This window comes from Nesoenas mayeri (genome assembly GCF_963082525.1).
Source record: "Nesoenas mayeri genome assembly, chromosome: 1".
Classification (NCBI taxonomy): Eukaryota; Metazoa; Chordata; class Aves; order Columbiformes; family Columbidae; genus Nesoenas; species Nesoenas mayeri.
The window spans coordinates 105,434,343-105,459,018 of record NC_137541.1 but is presented as its reverse complement, the minus strand read 5'-3'; the positions used below and the strand labels follow the sequence as shown (position 1 = coordinate 105,459,018).

The 24,676-nt window shown below is 36.3% G+C and overlaps 1 protein-coding gene across 4 annotated transcripts in view; it reads left to right on the top strand.

The window, feature by feature from the left end:
- The window catches only part of AP1S2 (adaptor related protein complex 1 subunit sigma 2), a 30,420-nt gene extending 5,760 nt beyond the window's left edge, over positions 1 to 24,660 (top strand). For 2 of the 4 annotated variants that reach the window (XM_080357217.1, XM_080357216.1), the window contains exons 3-5: positions 3,859 to 3,967; positions 4,983 to 5,120; positions 22,663 to 24,660. In XM_080357217.1, coding sequence (XP_080213343.1) covers positions 3,859 to 3,967; positions 4,983 to 5,120; positions 22,663 to 22,710 — 295 coding nt within the window. In that variant the 3' untranslated portion in view covers positions 22,711 to 24,660. Of the gene's footprint in view, positions 1 to 3,858; positions 3,968 to 4,982; positions 5,121 to 11,181; positions 11,240 to 18,936; positions 20,197 to 22,662 lie in introns of those variants that run through there. The other 2 variants (XM_080357219.1, XM_080357218.1) reach the window with 2 other exon arrangements.
- The last annotated feature ends 16 nt before the right edge of the window (positions 24,661 to 24,676 follow it).

The following is a 24,676-nucleotide window of genomic DNA, read 5'->3' as shown; positions in this document are numbered from 1 at the left end:
TTCTAGTTCATGTGGCACTAAGAGGACCTTGGCATCAAGAAGCAGCAGCTTTTCCTTAGATGATTACCACTACCAAGCTTTTGTTCGTTTCTAAAACTACAGGGGGATATAACTGTGCTGAAATTAGAAGCTGAAAAAGAAATACTTATCTTGGGTACTGTTATTATTGTTGATTTCTGTATCTTTGACTGAATAGTGACTGATCTGCCTGTCCTAGATTCTCAGAACTTATTTTATTAAAGAAGTGTAGAAGTTTTTTGTAGGAGGAAACTACATTTTGCCAAGCACAACTTCAGTGGTCTCAGATTTCACTCATCAACTGAGGCGAACTATCATCAAACCCCAGATTCTTGGGGTCCCTTAGGCACCTGCCTGCCTCTTAAAGGTGGCTTGGTTGTCATTTACAGTTCAGCTCTGCTCTTGCCACACTCTGTAGGCTTTACATTTCTGCAGTTAGAATTTACAGGCAATGTGACTTAGATGATGACAGTCTTATGGCTTGCAGCTTTATCTCATGACAGACTTCCAGGGATGACTTCAAACAGGTGTTCTCTCACCTAGTAGGAGAACACCACAGAACTGGTAGAATTTGCAGGTTATGCTCTGCCCACAGTGACCTGATCCCCCTACAGAATTACTGAACCTGGCTGTGAGCAGAGTAGTGGAGAGCTCTGCTGAAGGATTGCCTGCTGATTGTGAGGCTTCCCACTACTGAACTGGTGCAACTGTTGGGAGGGGGTGGAGGTGCATGAGTTCTGTTTCCTTCCACAAAAAATGCCAACGTCATCTACCTGAATGCTGGATTTTGTGTGAGTATTTATACCTTCTGTATTTCCTTTTTGTTCTTATGTTCCCTATTGTGTTCTTAGGTGATTTTTCCCAACTGTTTTGGTGCCTCTTTTTTTGGTCCCCCTTCTGACAGGTGGAGGATGTTTATTGTAAAGTGTTTCCCTAAATGAGTGTAAGCAGTGGATTTGGGGCTGAAGATTCTGCTACCAATACTTACTGGGGGGGGGGGCAGGGAATGCCCACAAAAACAAACAAAACACCACAAAAAAACCCAAACAAAACCCAAACAAAAAACCACACCAAAACAAAAAACCCGTCAACACCAAACAAACAAAAATACCCCATAAACAAACAAAACCCAACCAATGCGTAGTTGTAATATGTATCAAAATAGCAGAATGTTTCTTCTAAACTGTACTACGTGTGCTTTTGTGTGAGGTGGCATACTTCACTATCAAGATTTATCTTTTCATTGGATGCATACAAAAGCCAGGTTTCTGTCAGGCTCATTAGGAAGAAATGATGCTTCTGCAGAACAGAAATATTTTTCAGCCTGAGTACAGTAATCTGCTCATCTTTGTTCTGTAAGCTTAGCAAAACCTCTAGTTTATCTGTTGTAGACTGTATTTGGACACTCTTCTGAAGTCCTGGTCTGCAGAGAAAAAAATTACAATAAATTATTGCCTTTGAGAATTTGAGTCTGAAGAAAGGTGTGCCTTTGTAATACATTTATGCTTATTGCAATGATGTTGAACTTGTTTATACTTTTCCACTATTTGCCATGTAGGCTTATTGAATCTGCATTTGTTTTCTTTTATTGAGTAGTGATTTGTCATGATTGCAACTTGAAAAATACTTCAAAAAATATTCTCTGCATGTAATGATAGATACCCAGACCTCTATTTTGTGTTAAGATGTCCACTGAGTAGTTTTTGTTTCTTGGTATTTTTTCTCCAGAGGTGCAGTTGGCAGAACTTGATTGTATAGTCTACTCACTAGCTGCCAAATCAAGTCTTTCCAAAGTATGTTGTATTTTCTTTTAAATGAGGATCCTGAAAGCAAACCAAGTTTTTGGGGAAAGTATTTTCTGTTATTTAGTGTCCCTCTCTCCCTCCCCACCCTCCTCTTTTTTTGAGGTATTTGTATAAAATAGTTGTGTGTATCAAAAGAGACTCTTAATTAGTAGGGAAGCACAAAAGGACTGTCCCATGTGGATAAACTTCAAATATTTGAGTCAAATTTGACTTGATAAAGTCTGCTAGTATGTAATTCAACTTGTGTTTTAAGCACTGTAAGGGAACAGTTTAACTATTAATACACTATCATATCAGTGCTGCTCATCTGAATATGAAGAAAGCTTTACTTAGATGGATTTGGCCTGAGTGCTCATAATTAGCGTAAATGTCAACTAATGTGCATGGCTCTTTTTTACTACGATGAACTATAACAGAATTTTACTCAAATTCCTCAATAGCGTTGAAAACATGTCTTTTTCTTTGTAGTATCACTTTCCAATAGTTTTAAAATACCTTTGTCTAAAAGTTGCCTTACACAGATTGAATCTTGCAAGCTACTACGTTGACTGCAAATATCCTTTAAGAATTAGTGAGGCACAAACAGTTCAAAAGAGCTCTGCTCGGATAGAACTTCTGATGAGATGACAAGTCACCATGGTGAAGAGATGAAAGAGCAAGGGAATTGAAGTCTTAGCTGCTTCAATGGAGATGTCTTCCTGTCTTCCCCCCATCATGTTTTGTGGTAGGATGCAAAGAAGTTGTAGGCAGTAATTTTTTTATAATAGTTTAAAACATTTGAACAAAAGCTACTCTGATAAGTTGTTCATGATGAAGCCATAGCAATTTGACTCAGCTAGAGCAGAGTGCAGGGGGGCTTCCAGGTCATAAATGACACTAGCTAAGTGACTGAGAGACAAATTTGAACATAACTACAAAATACAACTTTTCTTTTTGCAGGACTTGTAGCCAAAACCCCTTACTGTTTCTTTGAGAGCTTACAAAGTCCCAGATGATAAAATATGATTACCATTTACAAGGTGTATGTGTTACTGTGTACAGGGAAACAAAAATGCATCTTAAACTTGGCATTCACATCTGAATGACTTCTTTTTCAGTAGGGCTGGCTACTCAAAGAGTGCTTAATGTGGCGAGTTGTCCTCCCTGAACGGGTGAACAACAGCTGTTTCTGGTTCATGTAAATTATCAGTTACAACAGGTGTTATTTGAAATCTCATTTGTGCCATGTGTGTCTGTATGGCATATGGTGTTGGCACTTCAGAAAAGACTTAACGGGTTTTTCAGCTTTTGTTCCTGTTTCGGTTTTGCATCATCTTTTTTAAATGTGAGTTGAACAAGTATATGGTAGTGCACAGTAGAATTGGATGACCTTTTTTAAAGTGGAACTCAAGCTCAGCTCATATATGAAGAATTCCCTGTCTTCCAGGGTGGAAGTGGGTTGCTAGAAACTGGCCTCTTGCTAGTCTGATACCAGAAGAGTTAGTAGTGATTGAGTTGTTGACTTAATAGCAATTGGGGTATATGACATCAGTGTTAGTTTTGGTGGTTTTTGGACATTTGTTAAATTCTCTATAAGACCAAATCCTAATTGCTAAGTCAATTTATCTTTCCCAATGAATTTTCTACAGTTTTTAATATCTCTGTGTGTAGCTTATGTGACTTAGGACTGAATCTGTTGATTAGTATGCCAGTATTTGGATGTTACAGAGAGTAGAGAAAATATCTTGCCTCAGAACTCTCCCAGGAGGCCAAAAAATCAAACACATTTCCTTTTCTAGCTGCTGCTTAGGCTAATTGAATTCCATCAGCTAAAGGATGGTAAAGACTGAAGTCTTGCTTGACTCAAGGAGGCAGATCCCTTTTGTACATGCATATGTCTGCTGGTCTGTCAGCCTTTCTTTGGTAGAACTTGTGTGGTTGTTCATTTAGAGCAACAGTATGGTAAACTTAAGTATGAAGGACTACTGAGAACATAATACATCTGAAGTACATTCATTTCCCTCATGTTAACATCATGATTACTTTGTTATTACAGATATGCAAGTCTCTATTTCTGCTGTGCTATTGAAGATCAGGACAATGAACTAATAACACTGGAAATAATTCATCGCTATGTAGAACTTCTTGACAAGTATTTTGGCAGTGTGAGTTAGTAATTTCTTTTTAATTTTTATAGATTCACAGTCTCTTTACATTATGTCATTTTGTTTTATGTCCACAGCACTTTTAAGAAGGATGATCAACTAGTTGTTGCAAAACTGTGTCTAACATTTTATATTGCTTACTCAGCCTAACTAAACTGATAGTTGCCTGTATAACTGTTAAAATACAAAATTAAATTATTAATTTTGGAGAACTGTTGCTAATCTGATGGTAATTTCCTGTTTTGTAGTAGTGTCACTTGAGGTCAGATGAAATCTTGTCCTTAGCTTTCTGCTTAGGCACCCACCTTTCTTCTCCCTGGTGCTGCTCTAGGGTGTGAGCACCTCTTATATCTGCTTCTGAAGAAGGCAGCTGGTCATGAACTAGCGGGAGGAGGAAGGAAAGAAAAGACAAACATCTGCTTCCTCAAATAGCAAACACAAACAACTATAGTAATGTATGTTAGCACTCTTCTAAAAAAACTGCTGCTTATCCTTCTGCCTTCATAGTCCTGACTAGGAAATGAACAGGATGAATAAGAAATTAAAGATTATTGTATTTTTAAATTTTTTCTGTGAGACTGTGATCTGCTTTTGAATAGTACAGGCAAGAAGAGAACTTTTATTAGGCATACTCCTTTGCCTCATGAAGAACCATGTCAAACTGGTAGTTGTGAAATGAACCCTATTTAACAATGAAAATGCTTTTCAGGAGGGTTGCTATAACTGTTTTTAACTCAAGCAATAAAAAAGTTTTTATTTTTTTTTTTCTCAAAGGACTGTTGTGGTGGTGATGTTGTGTTTGGGTATTTTGTTTAGTTTTTTTGTTTTTGTGATGTTGTTTTGGTGTTTTGTGTGGTGGTGGGTTTTTTTGGTTGCCCCACTGCTTAAAATGTTAGAGCCTCAGTCTAATATCTAGAAGTTGGGTGTAGCTGTGAATGAGTTAAGTTTTGTGAGAGGATGTATCTCAATAGATAGTATCCTCTCATTTTGCAGTAACACTTGATGTTCTTTTTAGGTATGTGAACTTGATATCATCTTCAATTTTGAAAAAGCCTATTTCATTCTGGATGAGTTCCTTTTAGGAGGGGAAGTTCAGGAGACTTCCAAGAAAAATGTTCTCAAAGCCATTGAACAGGCAGATCTCTTACAGGAGGTAAGCAAATTAAACTTTCTGGCCAAAGAACCAGCATGGTAGATTGTGACTAGAAAAAGCTTCTGTTTCTCTAAGCTTGGAGAAGATGCTTTTTAGCATGTTTAGCATGTAGTTTCTAGTTAGTTGTCCTAGTTGTGTAATATGACGTTATCTGCTCTTTTAATTAGTTTGGCATGTGTATATTGTAATGTACTGTAACTTTTCATTTTGCTAGAAATGCAAGTGGCTGTTTTATGTGTAAACCTAGATAACTATAGTTCATGCTGCTTTAACTTAGTTTTGTTCTTGTATCTTTCATCTTTATATTAATCAGCCATTAGTTTTTTGTCATACCTGATGCATGTTCACTTCTTTACTGTTTCATTGCTGAAATCCAGAAGCTAGACTCTCTTCTTTGAGACTCATTCAGGTATAGTTCTAATTCTAAAGACCTGCCTTTATGCTATAGGTTGCTTACTCTGGCACATTTGTCTTTTAAGTTGACAAAGCACTAATAGAAGTGCCACAAAAACATACAAAATGAAATATAAAAATGTTTGATTTTTACTTTGCATGCTTTTGTTGTTCATTGCTAACTTTGAAGACAGATTGCACCTCTACCATTCTTCTTGGAAAAATGTTTTGTGAGAAGGGGTTCAATGGTATAGAAAAACATGTCATTTCCCCATGTTTCTCCATCCTGTGCTGGTTGTTTGGTGTTGTTTGTGTGGGGGTTTTTTTTGTTTGTTTTGTTTTTTTACTTAATTGCAGTAGTCTTGAGGTCATTGTTAAGGTCCTTGAATGTCTAAATGGTAGTCACAAAATTCTGTTATGCTGAGGGAATCAGTCTTGTTTGCTAGTCAGTGCAACAAATGATTTAACAGGGATGAACCACCTTAATTTTTTTTAAATATACTGAGGTTCACTGGTAAGACTCTTAGCCACAAGTCCTGTTGCAATTTACGAAGAGGGAGGAAAAAGATTTTTTTTCTTAATATTTTGCTTTTCTTAATACAAAAACAGAAGTAACAGATTAGTTATCCATTCTAGTCTGACTCCTGCAAATGCGTGTTTAATTCTACATAAAATAAAATTACTGTGTTTGTTCTCATTCCTAGTTTTCAATTTTATTTTCACCATTTTCTTCTGGCTCTTCTAAAGCAAAAATGTATTCTACCTCTAGGAATTAGTTACTGATTTTTCTATCCAAACAAGTAGCGTTCTCTTTTTACACTTAGTATAATTTCAAGTTAAAAATTTTACTCAAAAGGAAGTATTGCTTTTTCAATGTGTGACTTTTCCCTTGCCCTGATAGCTTTACTCTGACTACCCTTCCTTTCCTCATCTCTGAGATTTTCTGTTGTGTCAAAGTTTATTAAATCTTTTCTGATTAAACTGGAGTGTAACTGTTTATCACAGCACCACTGTAGTCTGTTTGATTTTTGTTTTCTCTTCTTAGTTATATTGGTTGTTGATCAAGTATAAAACTACTTCATATCTGCTTTTTAGTTTATAAAACCCATAGGAGTCTGAGTTCATACTTAAATTTAGCTTCCAAAAAAGTTGGGCTCTTTCTGCATAAGTTTGGTTTTGTATGAACTGCTACTATGTGCATGCTGAATTTGATAAAGAGGGTTGTTAAAATAAGTTGGTCACAACTGGGGACTTTTTGCTACTTTTAGTTGATTTCTGCTTCCCAGAATACTTCATACTTCATTCCAGTAACTTTGGTTTGATTCCAAATGCAAACCATTTGTAGCAGGATTGTTGTGTGTTTGTATTTGACCATGTCAGATTCTAATTATGTGTAACAAAAGGACTTTTATTTGACCCTGAATAGTCATATGGCCTAATTTAAAAATTATTAATCAGTGTTGAATATGCAACATTATTAAATAGTAATGCTACATTAATGTATGAAGCACCTTAAACATTAAAAGCTGTACAGAATACAAAGGAAAATCATTACAAATACATTAAGTGGCTATTTGTGTGATGTTAAAAGAAAATATGTAGAGACATAAATTGCTGAATAGTGAATTAGTTCTTGATAGCCTTGCCTACTTGTATTTTCTGTGGCAGTTTTCCAGGACATACTTCTGTTTCTGAGCACCTACTTCAGTTGTCATTAAGTTCTTGGTGCTGTGCAGCCGAGTTACTAACTACTACAGTTCGTGTGCCTGAAACATACTAACTTTTAAAGCCTTTTTCACCTTCACTTTCTTGTTAGCTCTTCAGTGATGTGCTCAGTTCCAATATTCATTCCCTACCCACCCCCATTTATTACCATCTGATAATTTATCAATGGTCAGTTATTAAGACGGGCTGTGTTATCCATATGAATGGTGATAAAAACTAATTATTCCATATTTCCATTCTTTGTTGTAAACCTATTGCTAGACTCTTGCAGTCTAGTCTTGGGTAGTATCTAGTAGTCCTTCCTCATGAAAAATAATAGACATGTTATCAATTAACCTTATTTTCTTCACTGTTTCAAGCCCTCACCTCATCCTATATCCAGAAGGGTGCTTAAGTTGTTAACGTCAGCTGACTTGTGCTAGATGCTTAGCGTTTTTATGTAGATGAAAGCTTTTCATTTTAGAATGAACATCTTTGGAAAGGAATTTGGTGAATTTCCTACATGTGCCATGAGAGTTTTCTTCTTGGAGATGAAATGTGCTAATTGGGAATTGCAGGTTTGAAGGTGTGCCTAATAGTGGAGAGAAGGTATTAGGTTGTCCTTGAGATATGACAAAATAAAGGAATGTTAGCATTTGCGATGAGAAAAGAAAATCCCTGGTGCTTAAGCCTGGAGTGGGTAGGAGTATAAGATTTTTGTCTGGTTTAGGAAGAAGCCTTTGTAAGCACTTGTTTCTTACAAGTCTGCTGAGAAACTTACCATAATTACTGCAATTAATTCAGTCTTCACTTAATGTTAGCTCTTAAATATAGAGTACTGAAATAGACTGGCTTCCTAAGCCAGCGGTGACATTATTTGCCTCAACTATACTTGTATTCCTCTCAATGTGAAATAAGAATGAATAATGAAATCTTTATTATGATGGACATCTGACTGCCTTGATTGCAGTCTGTTCTTCATCCGTAACTTTTGGCTCAGTTTCAGATAGTCAGCTTGCTTGGCCAGTGTAAGACTGCAGTTCTTAAGATGCATAGGTGCTTGATTTTAGACACAGATAATGATCCGTAATTACATTTTTAGAAAATATGTATGGGGAGCTATGAGAACTACCATGAATGAGAAAAGGATATGTTATTTCATTGTTGAAGATTAGGAAATAGTTACAAATCCCTCTACCTCATAGAAGAAACAGTAAGTTGTGGTACTGTTTTGGTACATGACACTTTTGTAAAATAAAACGTTGAATTGCTTGTTCTTAAAGACTGACATAATTTATTATGAAACCTATTACTCAAAAACAAGATAAAAGTATATTGGGCCTAAGTGAAGAGATCAGTTGCTCTTGTGTGTGTTTTCCCACATCAGTTGAATAGAAGGTTATTATTTTTGAATGAAGTAGGCTGTGTGTAAGTGCTTGACTACAGTGGTGCTCTGTAGCATTGTGTATATAATATGTTTCACTTTGGAAGAATTCATTTGCACCTGTCTTAGGAAAGTTTACTTATTTGTTGTTCAGTTATGATATGGGTTATAAAAACTACATTGAATCTTAAATTCAGAGTTCACAGGATGGAGACCAAGGCGATACTGAAGTTATGAAGTGTTTGATTATGTGGAAATGTGCAAGCATCTATTTCCAAACATGTCAGTTAAACTTCTGAGCCTTGTCATGCTAGCATCTGTTCTTTGTGTATGCTTTGTGTTCTTGTTTAGAAAAAATGCAGTTCAGTGTCTTATGTTCTTTGTGAAGTTTCTTGCTTTTCTGGATGTGTCATGATGTTTAGGATTTATCGTAGTTTTGCAGGCTGTGATTTCTAAATGCTTTAGAGACCCAATTGTCTTTCCAGAAGCATGTTGTCAGATCTCAATCTATCTTCATCTTTATGAACTGAAAATGATAAAAAGCAGTCTACTTTCCACCTGAACAGCTTTTGTGCAGACCTTTAAAATACCATTTTAGTAAATCTGTCACCATAATATTCTCCTTTTTTCCCCTGAATGTTTTATCTAGTGTGTATGCATGTAAGATGCGAGTAATCTTACTCTGTTGGAGAAATCAAAATACTTATTAGAAGTTCTTAAGAACAGACAAGTTGTGAGGAAGGAGTATTTCATGTAAGTATTAAGTATGCATTCAGTCAGTTTTGGAAATTGAAACATTAGGAAGTTTCAATTATGAGTAAGAAAAGTTAGTGTAAGTGAAGTCCTTGCTGTCAGTACCTTCTCTGATGTGACTTCCAGTAGTAATCAACAACAGCCACCTTGCAAAACTGCCTGTGAAGTTGATCATTCATTGCTATAAGCAATCCTTGTAGAACTGTTGAGGGTATATTAACAGTACACTGAACTCCTCATAGACCATAATTCTATTAAGAGTATATTTATCTGTACACTGAACTGATTTTTTTCTCCAGAGATACTCGTCTGTTGCCATCTGTAGAAGTACTGCATCAGGGCAATACTGTGAAAACTTTAGCACTGCTGCACTTGCCATAGCTGTTGTCAGGCACTTAGTTTCATGACTTAGTTTCATGCTTCGGTCAATAAACACAGTAAATTCAGTGAACAACTGCAGAGGACTGCTTGACAGTAAGGAGTATCTTATCTTCAGAATTAGATGCTCTTCCTGAATGAGCACATTAATCTGCATTTTAATGGAACATATTCCATGAATCTGGCAGAATGCTGAAAAGAGCAATGTTGACGTCTGAACCTTGAGATAGTGTGGAGAAAATTCCATTTTTACTGTGATGCCTGAGAATTGTCTGAGATGTGTCATGTTGCAGTGCTACTACCTTTTCCTAAAATCCTCACTACCTGTGAAGATCAGAGCAGTAGATGTAAAAAATATGAATGCCTCCAGGAGGCATCCCATTGTATTTGGTTTTTAGATTCTCATTTCTTTGTCGTCTTATCTGTGTGTTGTACAGATGTCAGGTCCATTGCTGTTATGGGTTTTGGGGCTTTTATTTATTATTTTTTAGGGAGAAACTATGTTTTTTGTTGCCAAGCTGTCTAGCAACAGTAGATGTAGTAGTTGATGGATATCAAGATGCATGAAAAGTGTGTATATATATTTTAAATCTTCATCTAAAAACTTGATTTTAAAAAGGCAAAAAGTCTGAGAAGATGTAATCGTCACAGTTTTGTGAGAAATCTAAGTATGTTTGATTAACAGATGGATTAAAGCATTACTACCTAAAAATGACTGGCTTATCACATACAGCTCAGCAAGTAACAATGACTTAATAGTAAATATTATTACATAGCTCTTGAGTTAATGTCTAAAATACTCCAGGGATGGTAGGTAGATAAGTGGAATGAAACAATTATTTTCCTTTGTGAGACAAATCATGCTTTAATATCAGTGTTAGTAATAAGACTGTGTAATAAGTAATAAGACTGTCACCAAATTTTATATATATATATATATATATGTAAATTGGATAGCATCCTATTCTATTACACTTTCAATCTATTATAATAATGAATAAATGATCTTAAGTTCTCTTAAAAAAAAAACGCCCTTTGAATTAATATTTGTTCAAGCACAGGTTAAGCTTTCTGAACAATTCTCTAGCACTTATTCTTTTAAGGTACTAATATCCTTTATCTTGTTAAGACATGAAAAATAAGCTTACAAGGTTCTTTTAATCCATCTGCTTGGAGTTTTTGAATGGAGTTTTTTTTACTCATGCATTTCTGTTGTTTGCTTTTTTAACACTGGACTTTTGGTAGGACCTAATAAAATTGTGTTAACCTAAATAATAATAGCTGAAACACATTACTTTTGTATATGGTTTTGAATATTTTGTAACTTTGGTTTTAAATGTAAATAAGGTGTAAATAATGGGCTGAGTGTTGGGCGTGTTTTGTTTTGTTTTTTATTCAATTAAGTAGTTGGTATTACATTTTCACTGCTGCTTGATTTTGTATTTGTAGAGCCAGAACGAAGACTGGGGAGGTTTGTCTGAGGATATCTTATGATTAAGAGCAATCTAAGGCATTAGCCCTTTTGACCCCCATCTAAATGATTGGTAAATACCAAGTTAACCGTTTTGGTGGCATGGATTAAATGGGTGCTATGGAAAGACTGCTGCACGTCTAATTAAGTCGTTGCAAGGGTAAACAGAAAATGGGTGATGGGCTTAACTTTCTGCAACACTTGCATGATGGTCTTTGAAGAGTGCTTTGAGTGATCCCTGTTATTTTCCTTTTTTTGTACTAACTGCATCAACTTGAAGTGTCTGACTTCTACTGGCTTTCTTTGGTGCTGATAATTAAGTGGGATAATGCAAGTTAGAGAAATTGATACCAAAACTAATAACTAAACAGATGTTTGGCTTTGTTTACTTACAATCAACCTCTGTAATTGTGTATTTACTGGAAAATGAGCTGTTTACATCTGCTGTGCAAAGAAAATGGGCCCTAAAAAGACTGGGTGCTGCTGCAATTGACTGTATATCAAGTGCCGGATGCTGCATGACAGAACAAAGCTTATTTGCATATATAGTGCATTGCAACATATTTTTATCCAAAGCCTAAGTGGAATACGTTGTGGCAGTCCTACTAATAAAGGTAAGATTTTATTTTACATAAGGCAAGTTTAAAACACACATCAAAATGATTTGCTGGAGAAAACTTAATTAGTTTGCTGCTTATTTGATATCTTTATAAACAAATAATTCAGTAAACAAATTGGCTTTTGTAATGTGGAACTGTAGTAGTACAGCTAACTTCATATGTAGTTTTGTAAGTATCAAGATTCAGTCTCCAGACAAAAGAAAATTATTATAATAGGCAAAAATATTTTTAACTTGTTCAAAAGTCAAGGTCACTGTTGGTGTGTGGGTAGTTTTACGGTTTAGAAGTTACCTAGCATACGATACAGGTGTTGATCTTTGGGGAGTGGGGACTAGCTAATAACCTGCTTATGCATTAGACCTGTAGAGTTAGGTCAACCAAGGAGTCTTTTGTTCAAAACAGAATATGCCCAAACTCAAAGAAGAAATTCTAAAACTGTAAGAAAATCTGAACGCTCAAGCTAGATTTTTTTTTTCCATTTTTTTTCCCCAATGTTTATTGCTTTTTCTCTCCATGATAACAAGTTCATGTACGAAGGAGTGTGATTCTCATGCAGTTAGTATTAATACTGTGACTGTAAAAGTTTCCTTGTGATTAAAGCTTTAAAAAGTATTTATATTGTATGGGGACCTATGGTAAGCATAGAGCTCTTACTTAGGGAGTCTTAATCTTTTTTTATTATCTTAGATGGCTACAAAGGCCAGTTCTGGAATATGCAATCTCAGGCTTAGAGAATTCTGTGTGACTCCAGTTTACTTGTCTACAGTATGTCCCTGATTAATTTTATGTATGAGCACAGTTTTAGTTAAGAAATGCGCTTTGTCCGCATTAATTTAAACAGTGGGATTATCAGATTCGCTGAGATGCTTCTTCCTGCCTGGTACTGTTCCCTGGAAGGAGTGAAGGAATTGTTGCTGTGTATAAAGCTTAATTTACGTAGTTGTCATGACTCCACAGAATATGGAGAAATGGGGATGGCATCTGCTAGAGAGAGTGGAGAGGGACAGACAGATGGCTGCACCTGATAGGAGATAGGGATAGTTTGCCTGCCAGAAAGAACTGCAGCTTGTATATGGGAATGAAGATCATCTGAGGTTAAGAAGGTTGTCTTTAGGCAAGGGGAGGAGTTTGACTCATATAGGTTTTGTGCTTGGATTAGCCCAATATTTAGTTAATAGGTTGAACAGCTTCAAATTACTTAATCTGTGTTACTCTGTCAAGCATAAACAAGCAGTAAATGAGTAGAATCTGGTTTTTTTTGAGGGCTGTTTCAGAGAGATTTGCTTGTAAATTAGGGTGTTGAGTTCTACGTGTGCTGTATGGCAAGTGTAATAAGCCACATATTTAGAAGTAGTCCATTTCTGTTGCCACCTTTGTGGTGGCACTTCTCTTGATCCACTTGCCCTGTAATTGTGGGTCCTAGCTTGTTAGCTGAAACCTAAGAATGTGTAGGGAAGCATGAGGGAAGGGCCAGGAGGAGGAAAGCAGTGGCATTGAAAAGGAAAGTAAAAGGCAGTTGCTTTTGATGGCAGCCAGGACTTTTGCTAAAACTAATAGTGAAACTTAAATTACCTTTTTTTTTTTTTAAACAATTCTCAGTGTATCTAAGTGTTCTAATAAGCCAGTGTTTCCCATGTCTCTTGTTTGAACTCATGCCTGCTGTGAGCCCCCAAATCAGCTAGCACAGTTAGGTAAGTTATAATTTACCTGTCTTTATGCTTCACTCCTGCTGTTGTCTGGAGTCAAAGTGTGGCAAAGAGCTTCAGCAGCGCTATTGACTTATGCAGTTTTCAGTTGTCCTTTCCCTCACTGGCAGTTCTATGATGATTTCAGATCCATTTAAGCTAATCCCATTTAAATTGCTCATTTATAAAAACATATAGTCAGCATCTTTTCTGTGTTTACAACTTGGCCCTGCAAGCATTTGTCCAAACAACTTATAAGGTGGCAAAGTGCTGCAGGAACAGGAAGGAAGGGGAATGTTTAAATGCCATTGCCATGGAAGCTAAATGATATTGGACGTGACATGGCTTGTTACATTAGTATATTCTGGTCATCCCTTCAAAGATACAGCCCTGCAGTTTAAAAATAAAGTTGCCTTAAGCAAAGGGAAATAAGTAGTGCAAACCTGTAGCTGCAGTGCAGTGCTGGAAGAAAATGGAAGAAAACATTAATGAATCCTTATGTTCATAGTTTGACAAACTGCCAAATGTACAGAGACTGAGGGATTATCTGGTAGAGAGCTTAGTGATTTTTGTAGTAATTTTGGCTCTAGCTTCTCAATACAAAGTATTCAGCAGCAATATTTGCTTAAAGCATTTGTGTTTCTGTGGTGGGGAAGTGGACCCTACAGTGGATGCTTAAAAACATCCTTACCCTTAAAGATTAGCCTGTTGATTCTTCATAGCTTACTGTGTAGCAAATGATTGGCAGGTATAAAGCATTGCCTCCAAGAGGGATTATCACCTCTGATCCAGCAGATCAGAATAGCAACTAAGAAGCAGGAAGCACCCACTGTTATCCAGTTACAGTACATGAAGTTTCCACTGATGTTTTTTACTTCTGCTTTTGAGATGGTGGCAGGCAGGCTGCTGCTGATCTTATGTCATACTCTTCTGCTCTGGTCTGTTGAGGCAATGTTTTAGAACTGAAGTGTGTGCATATACTAGGATGTATTGCTGAGTGATGAGTACTGATGCTTTTTTCAGACTCTAGTTGAGTATTGTGTTGACTAATTTGCACTAATCCTGAAGATTGTTTTTTTGTCCTGTCAGTATAGGAAGTTGCAGACAAGATCTTGACTTGAACTCGGCATTGATATAGGATCATTTTGTTTTTGAACAACATCATAGTTAATATTTGTCTTTGAATATATTCAAGACTTCATGGATGTTTCTAGGTTCTCTGAGAAAACACTTTGCTCTCCTTTGAAAGTAGAATTTTCCCAATAACCATGTAGTGTGAGTTTCCAAATACTAGCTAACTGAAGATTGGGAAACAGATGTTCTACTGTTTTGAAATCCCTGAAAATGCAAGTGAACAGCAGCAATTACCTAAAGTAGCCTTTCATTGAAAATATTTCCTAATAAAGATTCAGAAGTAGAGTGTAAAAGTAATTGCTTCTGAAGCATTGCTTAAAGAAGTGCTTGTTTAATATTAATCTTTTACTACTGTAAAAACATCATGTTTCTAAACAGAAACCCTCATCCTTCCTATCTCTTTTTCCCATAGTGTGTTTCTGTAGAATTGTTCCCAAACTGCTGTGCACTCCATGGTCCTGCATCTTGTCAGTTGTTCTAGCTTGGGGGTTTAGATGCTGAAGGGAAAAAAAAAAAGCCACACCTTTATCAAAAGGTAGTAGTTGTAATTTTTGCCTGTAGTATAACATGGCTTACCTCTGCAGGCTTTGTGCTGGTTTTGATTGGAAAGCAGTTAAAAGCCTAAGCAAACTTTGCCTGGAAAAGAACATGTGCCAAGTATTCATGAAGTCTGTGTCGCTGTGTGATGTTGTCAGTAAAACGGCAGAACTGCGAAACACTGAACTTGAGTCAGTTTGGTATAGGCGTAAATAATTTATTGTTTCTCTCTTGCCTGAGGAAAATGTTTTTTTTCTTGTCCACTGCAGACATAAAATATCTTGAATTGCAGCAAGAAAATAATTTCAAAGTAGGTGTTAGGCAGATTTTCCAATAGTGATGATAATGAAGCATTTAAGTAGATTGCCTGGGGGGCATTAAAAACTTTCCGTCACTGAATGCCTCTACCAGATTAAGTATCCCTCAGGAGTATTACAGGTTTGCTGATTGGGGGACTGGATTAGATGAAGTCCTTTCTAATTTTAGTTTGTTTATGATTTTTAATTAGTTTGGGTCATGAAAAAGTTGGCTGAGAAAAATGTCAGTTGGGTTGGGCTAGCTAAATGGTTCTCTAGCTAAATAGTTCTGACTCAAATCAACTCTACAATTTTTCTAATTTTAAAATCTCTAATGACTGAGGCTGAAAATTTCAGAGAGTATTATTAGCTTTTTAAAATGAGTTGTAAACACAGATGTCAGTTTGAAGAAGATGGATTCTAGTAACTTTAAAACATTATGGAATCCCAATGTGCAGCTTCTGTTGTAGAGCTATCACTGCTTTGGCAAAACTAGGATCTAAGATGTGTTAAAGTCAGATAAACAATTTACATCCGAATTTATTAAATAAGTGGGGTTTTTTCAGATTTCATTTCATTTTTAGCTTGCCTTTATGTTGTGTTGCAAGGATACCATTGCTTCTTCCTTAGCTGCTAGATCAACTCATTTATAAACTCATTAGATCCAGATAGCTGGCTATTTAAGGATATGCTTCACAGGCTCAGCTATTGTTGTCTGCTATCTGCTGAGTCCCACAAAAGGAAGGCAAGGGAGTTTAGATCCTGATTGTAGAAGTTGTCATCTATCCTTTACCCCAAATTATCTTTTCTGGTATTCAGACTGGCAGCCTAACTGCTCTGGAGACAACGTGGCAGGGAACACAGAGAAAAAAAAATCATAGCTGCAGCTTGTGAGACACTGTAGTTCTGTGATGGCAAATAATTAGTCAAAACTTTTTCTTTTCTGTTGTTTGTCAGACTGCCCACAATGCCAGATTCTCAGTGTGTGGTGCTCTTGGACATCTTCAGTGGGGTACAGAGATCTCACTGAAACTGCAGTGTTTTCCATCTTTACAGTATTGCTGTGCTAAGACATCATATCTTGGTTTCTGTTGTCTTCCATTTAATCTTTAAATTGGCCTCTACAATGCCAGTTTATGGCTAGTCTAGTTGCAGGTGGTGTTTACATGTCTGTAAGCTAAAAAACTGCCAGGAGCAAAATAACCACTTTGTTTCTATTGTTATCTGACAATACTTCTTGCTTTATCAGTAGATAATAAGTTTAAGTCAAGTTGAGACATGAAGCCCATAACAGTAATTTGAGTCAGTCACCTAATTTTGTGTACCAGGATTTTCACAAAGACAAGTAATTCCTCAAGTTGTAAATCATTGCAAATATTAACAGGATGTGGAATACCTGGGAGTACAGAGGAGAGTAGAGGTTTGGAAAGTATGGAAAGGTAACAAGTGGATAAATATGAAATGAATGTTCCATGTTCTTATTAGTTTGTACCAGTTGTGTAAAAGGGACCATGGTCATCACTTCCAGGTCAAAAAAATGTGTGCAGCCTGGGATAATCTTTGAACACAGCAACAGTGAATGGTAATCAGTTTCATAAGAGTGCTAGAAAATGAGCTGTTCTCATCCTAATTTCTGCCCAGAGAGCTATTGTAAAATTAAGGAGAAATCTGTTAGATCTGACAAGCATTTTGATGAAGACATCAACTTTGGCTCCAGGTTTCCAATGGGGAAATGCTGAGGATGCGAGGTTTTTTTTTTTCCCCGAGGAGGAGGAGAATCACAGTCACATGTGTGCATGTATGTTCCAGGTGAAAACTGAAAACATTACATGTAAAAATTAGGTATTTGAGACTTACAATATGCCTTTCAGTTGTCTTCATGAATCTGTATCATGCCAGCAGAGTAAGTAAAGCACAAGTTTTCCACAAGTACCTCTCTGGGAATTTTTTGTCTGTGGAGGTTCCAGCAGTTCCAGAGTTAATATTTTCTTTTGTCAAAGCTCCTACTTATTTGGGCTAGTGCTGTATCCTGACATCACGCAATTACTTTTCCAGTTAGGAATATGCCTCAGCATTTTCTTTTCATGTAGGCTGACACTTGACCTAAGCAATAGAGGTTTTAAGAGTTAAAATTCATGTTTGTAATTATGCGTTATATACCAGATTCTTTTGAGTTCTACCAAACATCACAGCGGACCTCACACAACTTATTTGCAACTATCACTGAGCTATATGTGCTGTTATTTTGAGAACTACTGGATTGTAGTTTGCTTATTCAGAATAATTTTAAATACCATAGAATAATGTTCAGATTACTGACACTGAAAAGCAGTATAAATCCCGTAAAGCTTCTAGGATATTTTTGTTGTGCTTTTTTGTAATTGGAGATTGGAATTTTAAATATATGAACTTGAACATGTGAATAAACTGAGATAGCACAGAAGAAATTTTTAGGTTTAGAAGTCATGAGAACTTTCTCAGTTATCTTCTGTGATTCTTGTAAGACTACTGTAATTTTGGGGCATGGGATACTTAAATAGATTGAAGATTTTAATTGATACATCGTGAAAGATTGTAACTGATACAGAGTTGTGTTTTGTGTGCTTTTTTTTTTTGTTGGTGTGGTGTTTTGTGTGGTTTCGTTTTGTGGTGGTGTGGGGTTTTTTTTCTCCCTCTTTTTCCCTCACAGAAGATGTGTAGTGGACATATGTGTGGCTGATGCTCCTAAATTGCTATTACTCCATTAAGAATGTCCTCATCTGTCTTCAGGGAACTGAATTAAAAAAAACAGTATTTCTTGCTTTCTAACTCGTCTTTCAACAAATTGTATGCCAACAGTCATGCTAATAATAATATAAGAGTATTAAGTTGAGTGGCATAATTGAAAAGCAAAGAAAACTTGGCCTGCTGTGAGAGGTGTCTTGGATACCTACCATTTTTTTTAGACAGGCACCCTTTGATAGAAAGATAATTTTTGTCTCAACGCCAGGGCTGTGCTACCCTGGCCTGGTGCTGCTCACAACAATGTTCTAGAGGCCTGTTACCGATGTGTGTTTATCAGAGCAGATGTGGTTGGTGGTGTCCCAAGTTCACTTAGCCCAGTGCCCTGTTTGACAGCAGCCAATAGTAGCTGAAGAGGCTAGAATGGAACAAATGGATAGGGTGGTCCATCTCTCAAACAACATCTCTCTTTGGCTGAGAGGAAACTGAGCTTACATAATACAGTTATAGGCATGTGAAGTTGTCCTGTATATTGTTGGACCCAATGTGCAAGTATGGGGGGGGTAAAACAAAACAATGGTTCTCCCTCCCCCCAAAGTCTAGAGTAGTCAAAAATACAAAGTCATATTTCTGTATCAATATCCTTTTTATGTCAGAGATACAATAGTTAATCGTTTTGTTTTCTTGCATATATGTCCACCTTTCTGTTACGTATAAGAATATGTACATTTCTTTTGTAGCCACGTCATGAATACTTTAATGTCCCTGTGTACTAAATGGCTTCATTCATCATGCATGCAGAATTTCAGAGGAGATAGACCTGTGACTTACTCATGACAGAACATTATCATCAGCTTGGTGAATCCAGTCATCTTGAATCTAATAGAATACCACAGCCATTCTCTGCTGTTGTACTTTCCTCTTACCCCTCTGTTTTACGGTGTTGTCTCTTCACATGTCTCATTTCAGCAAAACTTGCGCTTGTTGGCATATGGTATAACTTTTTGATTGTGTGTAAGCTTAAGTCTTATGCTTAAGTTCTGTAGAAATTTCTGAGCTAAACATCTATATACTGCAAAACCTGTACTGTAACGCTACTTGACCTGTGTTTATCTTTCAAATAATTTATAGTGGTATTTAAACATACACTTAAAACCTGTAGATGAAGTTATTTACAGAAAAAATAAGGAAGGAGCAGTAGTATGTGAAATGTGTATACACACAAGTATTAAATGATGTTACACACAATTCTACAGAGACCTTGCATCTTAATTAGAGATGTGCATACCAGTATCCTTTTCTGAGACTGGCACCACAATGTCACTTTCTTTATAAAGAGGAGGAGTGCAGAATTGATTAAGGCAAAGAGAATGACTTATGTGAATCTGAAGTTACAGCATTTGTATTTAAATGTTCAAAACGCTCTTGTGAGTAGTTGAACAATTGCTGCTACTGAAGGAGAGAGCAAGTTCATTGCTTTACAAATTATTAGGGGTGGAAAGATTTTTTTTTTAAGTCCATTAACATCATACTTGAAATATGTCTCCTTCAATTGGCATTTTCAGTTTTAAGTGCAGACTACTTTGTATATCAGAGAACTGCCATGAGGATGAATATGATGAGTGCCATTCATTTAAAAGGTGTGGGCAGAGTGAGAGGGCATGTATTACATTATCTGTTTGCCTAGTAGAATAATTTGTAACCTAAAATCAATGCTATTTTTGAAAATTATTTAAATGTAATTAGAAAGGATGTGGTTACTGAGATTAACCACAAACAGCTAGTTCCGTGTACACTATATGTGGTAATGCACTACCTTTCAAATGTTAAACTGACATAAAATGGGAGATTTAGGGGATTAGAGAAAAGATTTGGATTGGATTTGCAGCATTCTGAAATCTTAGAAAACAAGATCATAGGAGTGGTTTTCTATTTCCAAGTTTGCCTTTTTTTCTGTAAGACATTAACAATGTGTTCAAATGTCTGGTTAACGCTGCTTTAGCCTGCATTATTTCATGCCTGTTGGCTTAAAATGCTGTGCATTGAGCTGTAATGAGATGCTGTTTTTCTTGTTATCTGTATACAGCTGCTTGCTTCTAAATGACTAGGTAATGAATTAGCTTTCCTGGCATGTTTGAAATAAAGTATTGCATGCACTTTTGTCTCATGTGAATGACTTTTTTTCCTCATCTGTGTTCTGATATATTTCAAATTTGCATATTTGCCTTGGGTGATTCTGAGCTGCAGGTAGTGTATAATACTGCAGAATGTTTTCCATAACAATTGGATAAAGTGTTTGACACTTCCTGAAACAAATAATGTGAACAAAACATGATATCATTCATTCTATTTGTTTCTTAAAAATCAGAGTTGATGAAATTATTCCTTTAGCAAAACACATTAGCCTTTAGGTGCTCTGTTTTGAGTTTGTATTTTTGATGTACACATTAGAGGGCATGTCTACCTCAAGGTTACTGCTGTACTATTAAAAAATTTAAATCTTACGGAGTTTTACTGGGGAGGTATCTGTGGAGAAGTAGCCAATGTCCTTGAGATACATTGCTTTAAATCATATTTAACCAATGACCTTGATTTACTAGAATAAATCTAATCTTATTTAAGTATATGCCTGCTGAAAATTACCTATGACTTTGAATTGGCAGTGGAGACGGTAATGCTAAACTGCTCTAAAGATAGTAGCAGCAGTCCACCGTGTTTCTTCATAGCTATTGAGCAACTTTTTTTCAGGTAATTTAGTAAACATCCTGTTTCACCACTGAGTAACTGTAAGTGTCCGCTGCTGTCTTATCAGTTTAAAACTGAGAAGTTGTTTTATGACAAATAATTTTGAGATCCTAAAATGCTTGAAGTTATATTCAGTTAGTATACTCTGAATTCTGTTGGTGTAATTAAGAATGTAGGATCTTCTTGAGTGAAATGCTTTAAGTTAGTGGACACATGTCCTCTAGTATGAATTCAACAAAATAATCTCGGAATATAATGCGGCAGATTGTATTAAAAAGGCTATGTAGCCTTTTCTTCAATCAGTGTCTCTTTTGCGGGGGGGATTTAGTGTTAAAACACACTTAAATCTTTCATTCTGCCATCCTGTCAGTTTTATCAAGGTCACTGCAGTTCAAAGAATATTAAATATTGCACCAGTGGGGGGAAAAAAAAAACCCCACTGTGTCTTTAATACACAGAGTATCTTGTTTGTTTTTAACTTGCCTTTTTTTTCCTAATTTGTTGTTTGCTGCTGTATTTTGGAAGCCATCTCCAAGTGCTCTGAGGTGGCCTCTTCTAAGCACTGACATACTTCCAAATGAAGTTGCCTTTAAAATACCAGTTTATTTCTTCAATACTAAATCACCTTGTAAACTTGATCATTCTGTGTTACATAGTCAGTGTTGATAGAGACAATATTCTGCTGATATTTGCAGTATTTCTTAAATACTTAAATTCTTAAAAATTTCTTAAATACTGGCATTTATGTATTTTACTGACAGATTTTTTTAAAATAAATATTTAGCAACCAGTCGAAAAAGTTTGCTTGCTGCCTTAACTATTATCTGCTTTTTTTCCTGCTTCATGACATGTCTTGTTTTAGGATGCTAAAGTAAGTTTATTCTTATGGTGTGTACTAAAAGTTTGTTTGCTTAAGGACACAGTATCCCTTTTTGTTTACAATGGTATTGTTAATAATTATGGAAAAGGACAGGCTAGGGTTTCTAATTAAATTACTGTTTATTTTCAGATGCTATAAGAATAATGAATATAAAACTGGTGATAACTCTTTGGAATTTTGTATTAAAGGGCTTGCTCTGAATATAAACAAAGCTTTTTAAGATTAGAATCAACCTAAAACTTCATCTGGTGTGGAATAATGTAATTCCTATCCTGGCAACTTCTTCACTTCTGTAGGGGTCAATTTATTGACACCAGATGTACCAAGGTACTTCAAGCTGGTTTTATGAACTAAGCATGGGACTGGTGTTCAAAAAAAGATATCTAGCGTCTTTATAAGAAGAGCTTAAGGGATACTGTATCTTAGATGCATCAGTCACTCCATCCATTTATCCATTCTTCCCTAACAGATTGAGACCCATGAAACAATTTACCACAAAAATCACTGACTCCATTGCAAGATGCTTCCCCATCCCTCCCCAATTCATATCTCTATTACTGGGTTGTGATTTGTTCCCTGCTGATACATCTGAATTGCTTTATTTTTATTGCGCTTAAGGGCAATAAAATCTACCAGCTATTCCTGTGAACCATGACAATCTAATTAACAGCTCTTTGAGAAGGATGGCTAGTACCATGTTTGCAAACTGCAGTACTCTTGTATGTTCCTGTCTTTCAGCTTTTCTTTTTTAATTAAGCATCTTTCATACTAACTCATGTGTGATACTGTTCAATAGAAGCACAGGGTCTATTTACAACTGTCTCACATTTTCCCTCCATAGGAAGCAGAGACCCCTCGTAGTGTACTTGAAGAAATTGGATTGACATAAATCTTCACTTCAGCTGATGACATCTCAGTGCTTCATACTGTAAATGTTCACTGCCTTCATTGTAATGTTTAGCTAATGATGTAAGATGCTGTTTGTCAGTATTACTGTTTTGCTAAGCTGCTTCATTCAGGCCTACAAGAAAAATACTCCTTTGAAAAGGGAACAAGAAACTAAAGTTAAAAAATCATAAATAAAAGGGAATTAGATTTCAATTGACTCAGTGTCTCCCTTCCCTGCATTTATAGGAAGATTGCATTTGCCTTCAATAAGTGTACTGTTTTTTATAAGCAGACTTGACTTCAGGAAATAAGTGTATCATCATGACATAGCATATCTAAGTGAAGAGAAACTCCATGGACAACTCCAGATGTGAAATGTTATGGTGTAGAAATTGTGTTCATGCAACCAAAGACTTTTGTTCATCTACATTTTAGTCACCACTTGTGATAATTCTGCTTGTTTCAGTTGATGCATCAAAATTGGAAGTACCTGTTTACTACTGAATTTGTCATGATACCAAAGAATCCTGTTAGGATCTGCATATCAAACTGGTAAAAACTGTTAAGGTGATATTGCTTTTTGCAAGAAATTTGCAAACTGACCAACTCACTAGAAATGAAGGTGTATTTAAGTGTAGCTACCTTGAGCAAAACTGTGCAAGTTACTATACTACAAAGGGAATGCATGTAGTAAAAAATAAAATATTAAAAAATAAAAATCCAAATAAGGAAACTATTTTTTGGTCTGATGTTAGCTTTCTGTGAACATAAACACAAAAAGGAGGTAGGCTTTCTGACTGTATAGAGAGGTGCATAATGAAAATTGGATACTTTTGAAGAGGGGAAAGGAGGAGCTTTAAAAGAAGGGACTTTTTATTATTTTCTGACTCTACAGATTAATTTGTATTTATTGGTGTTTTATAGTTATGCTTTAATGGGTGTGTAGGTACCTTTAAAAAAACCCCCACACATAGTAACTGTCAGTGTCATTTTAACTGCTTTTCTTGACTTACACCTTGAACATGTGGCACATCCCTTATGAAACTTCTGCGTGGTGTACAGTCAAACCAACTAGTTTGCAGTGAGAGCTTTTAAATATTAGATTTGTATGCTAGATTCACTGCAAATCCTGTAAAGTGGTATCAAGTAATATTTTGACACATGTAGCAGACCTTTGGTAATTATAAACTAAACCTGTTTCACTTGAGGAAAACTGATTGGTGTGTGCTTTTGAGTGATGAGATAAGTAGAGCCCCGCTTTGGAGTAGCTGAGTTCTGGGTGTCTGCATAGTCCCAGAGAAGGTGGGGATGTTCTCCTCTCCTTCCCCAGTGACTTTGCTCTAGGAGTCAGCATTTTGGCTTGTTCACTTGAGTAAGCAGTGCCACGTTTTTCAGAACTGGGCTTTGGTGTTGCTGTTGACCTATGCATTTAGGTAGCCAGCTGGGGAGCCGGCTTGGGCCTTGGTGTGGTGTTGCTCAAACTGAACCCACCAGGACAGGGTTGCCCCTTGCCAGCCCCCCAATCCAGATCCCTGGTATAAATGCAGCAGAAGGTCCAGCTGGGGCACACAGGTGAGTCTACAGGCTTTTGGGGCAGTGTCAGTGTGAAACCCCTGAACTCTCACAGTGTTAAAATTCAGTTCCTTAGGCCCTTTCTGGGGTTTAAATGTATCAGGTTGCTAGAGACTGTTCTTAACCCAGGGCACTCAAAGGATCGATGAGGTTAAAGTGGTAGCAGAATAGCCCTGTGTGTGAGATTGAAGTAGTAAAATGACCTTAATTTAAGAAAACCTGAAGAAATTTTATATGTATTAAACATGTTTTTAAAAGTTTACACTGTCACTTGTATGTGCTTGGCTGGATTAAGCTTTGTTGTGATTGTGATGAATAAACTGTTTGACCTCTGTCTGTCACGTTGGTTTAGTTGTAATAAATGTTCATTTTTACACCACTGCTGTGTGTTTATA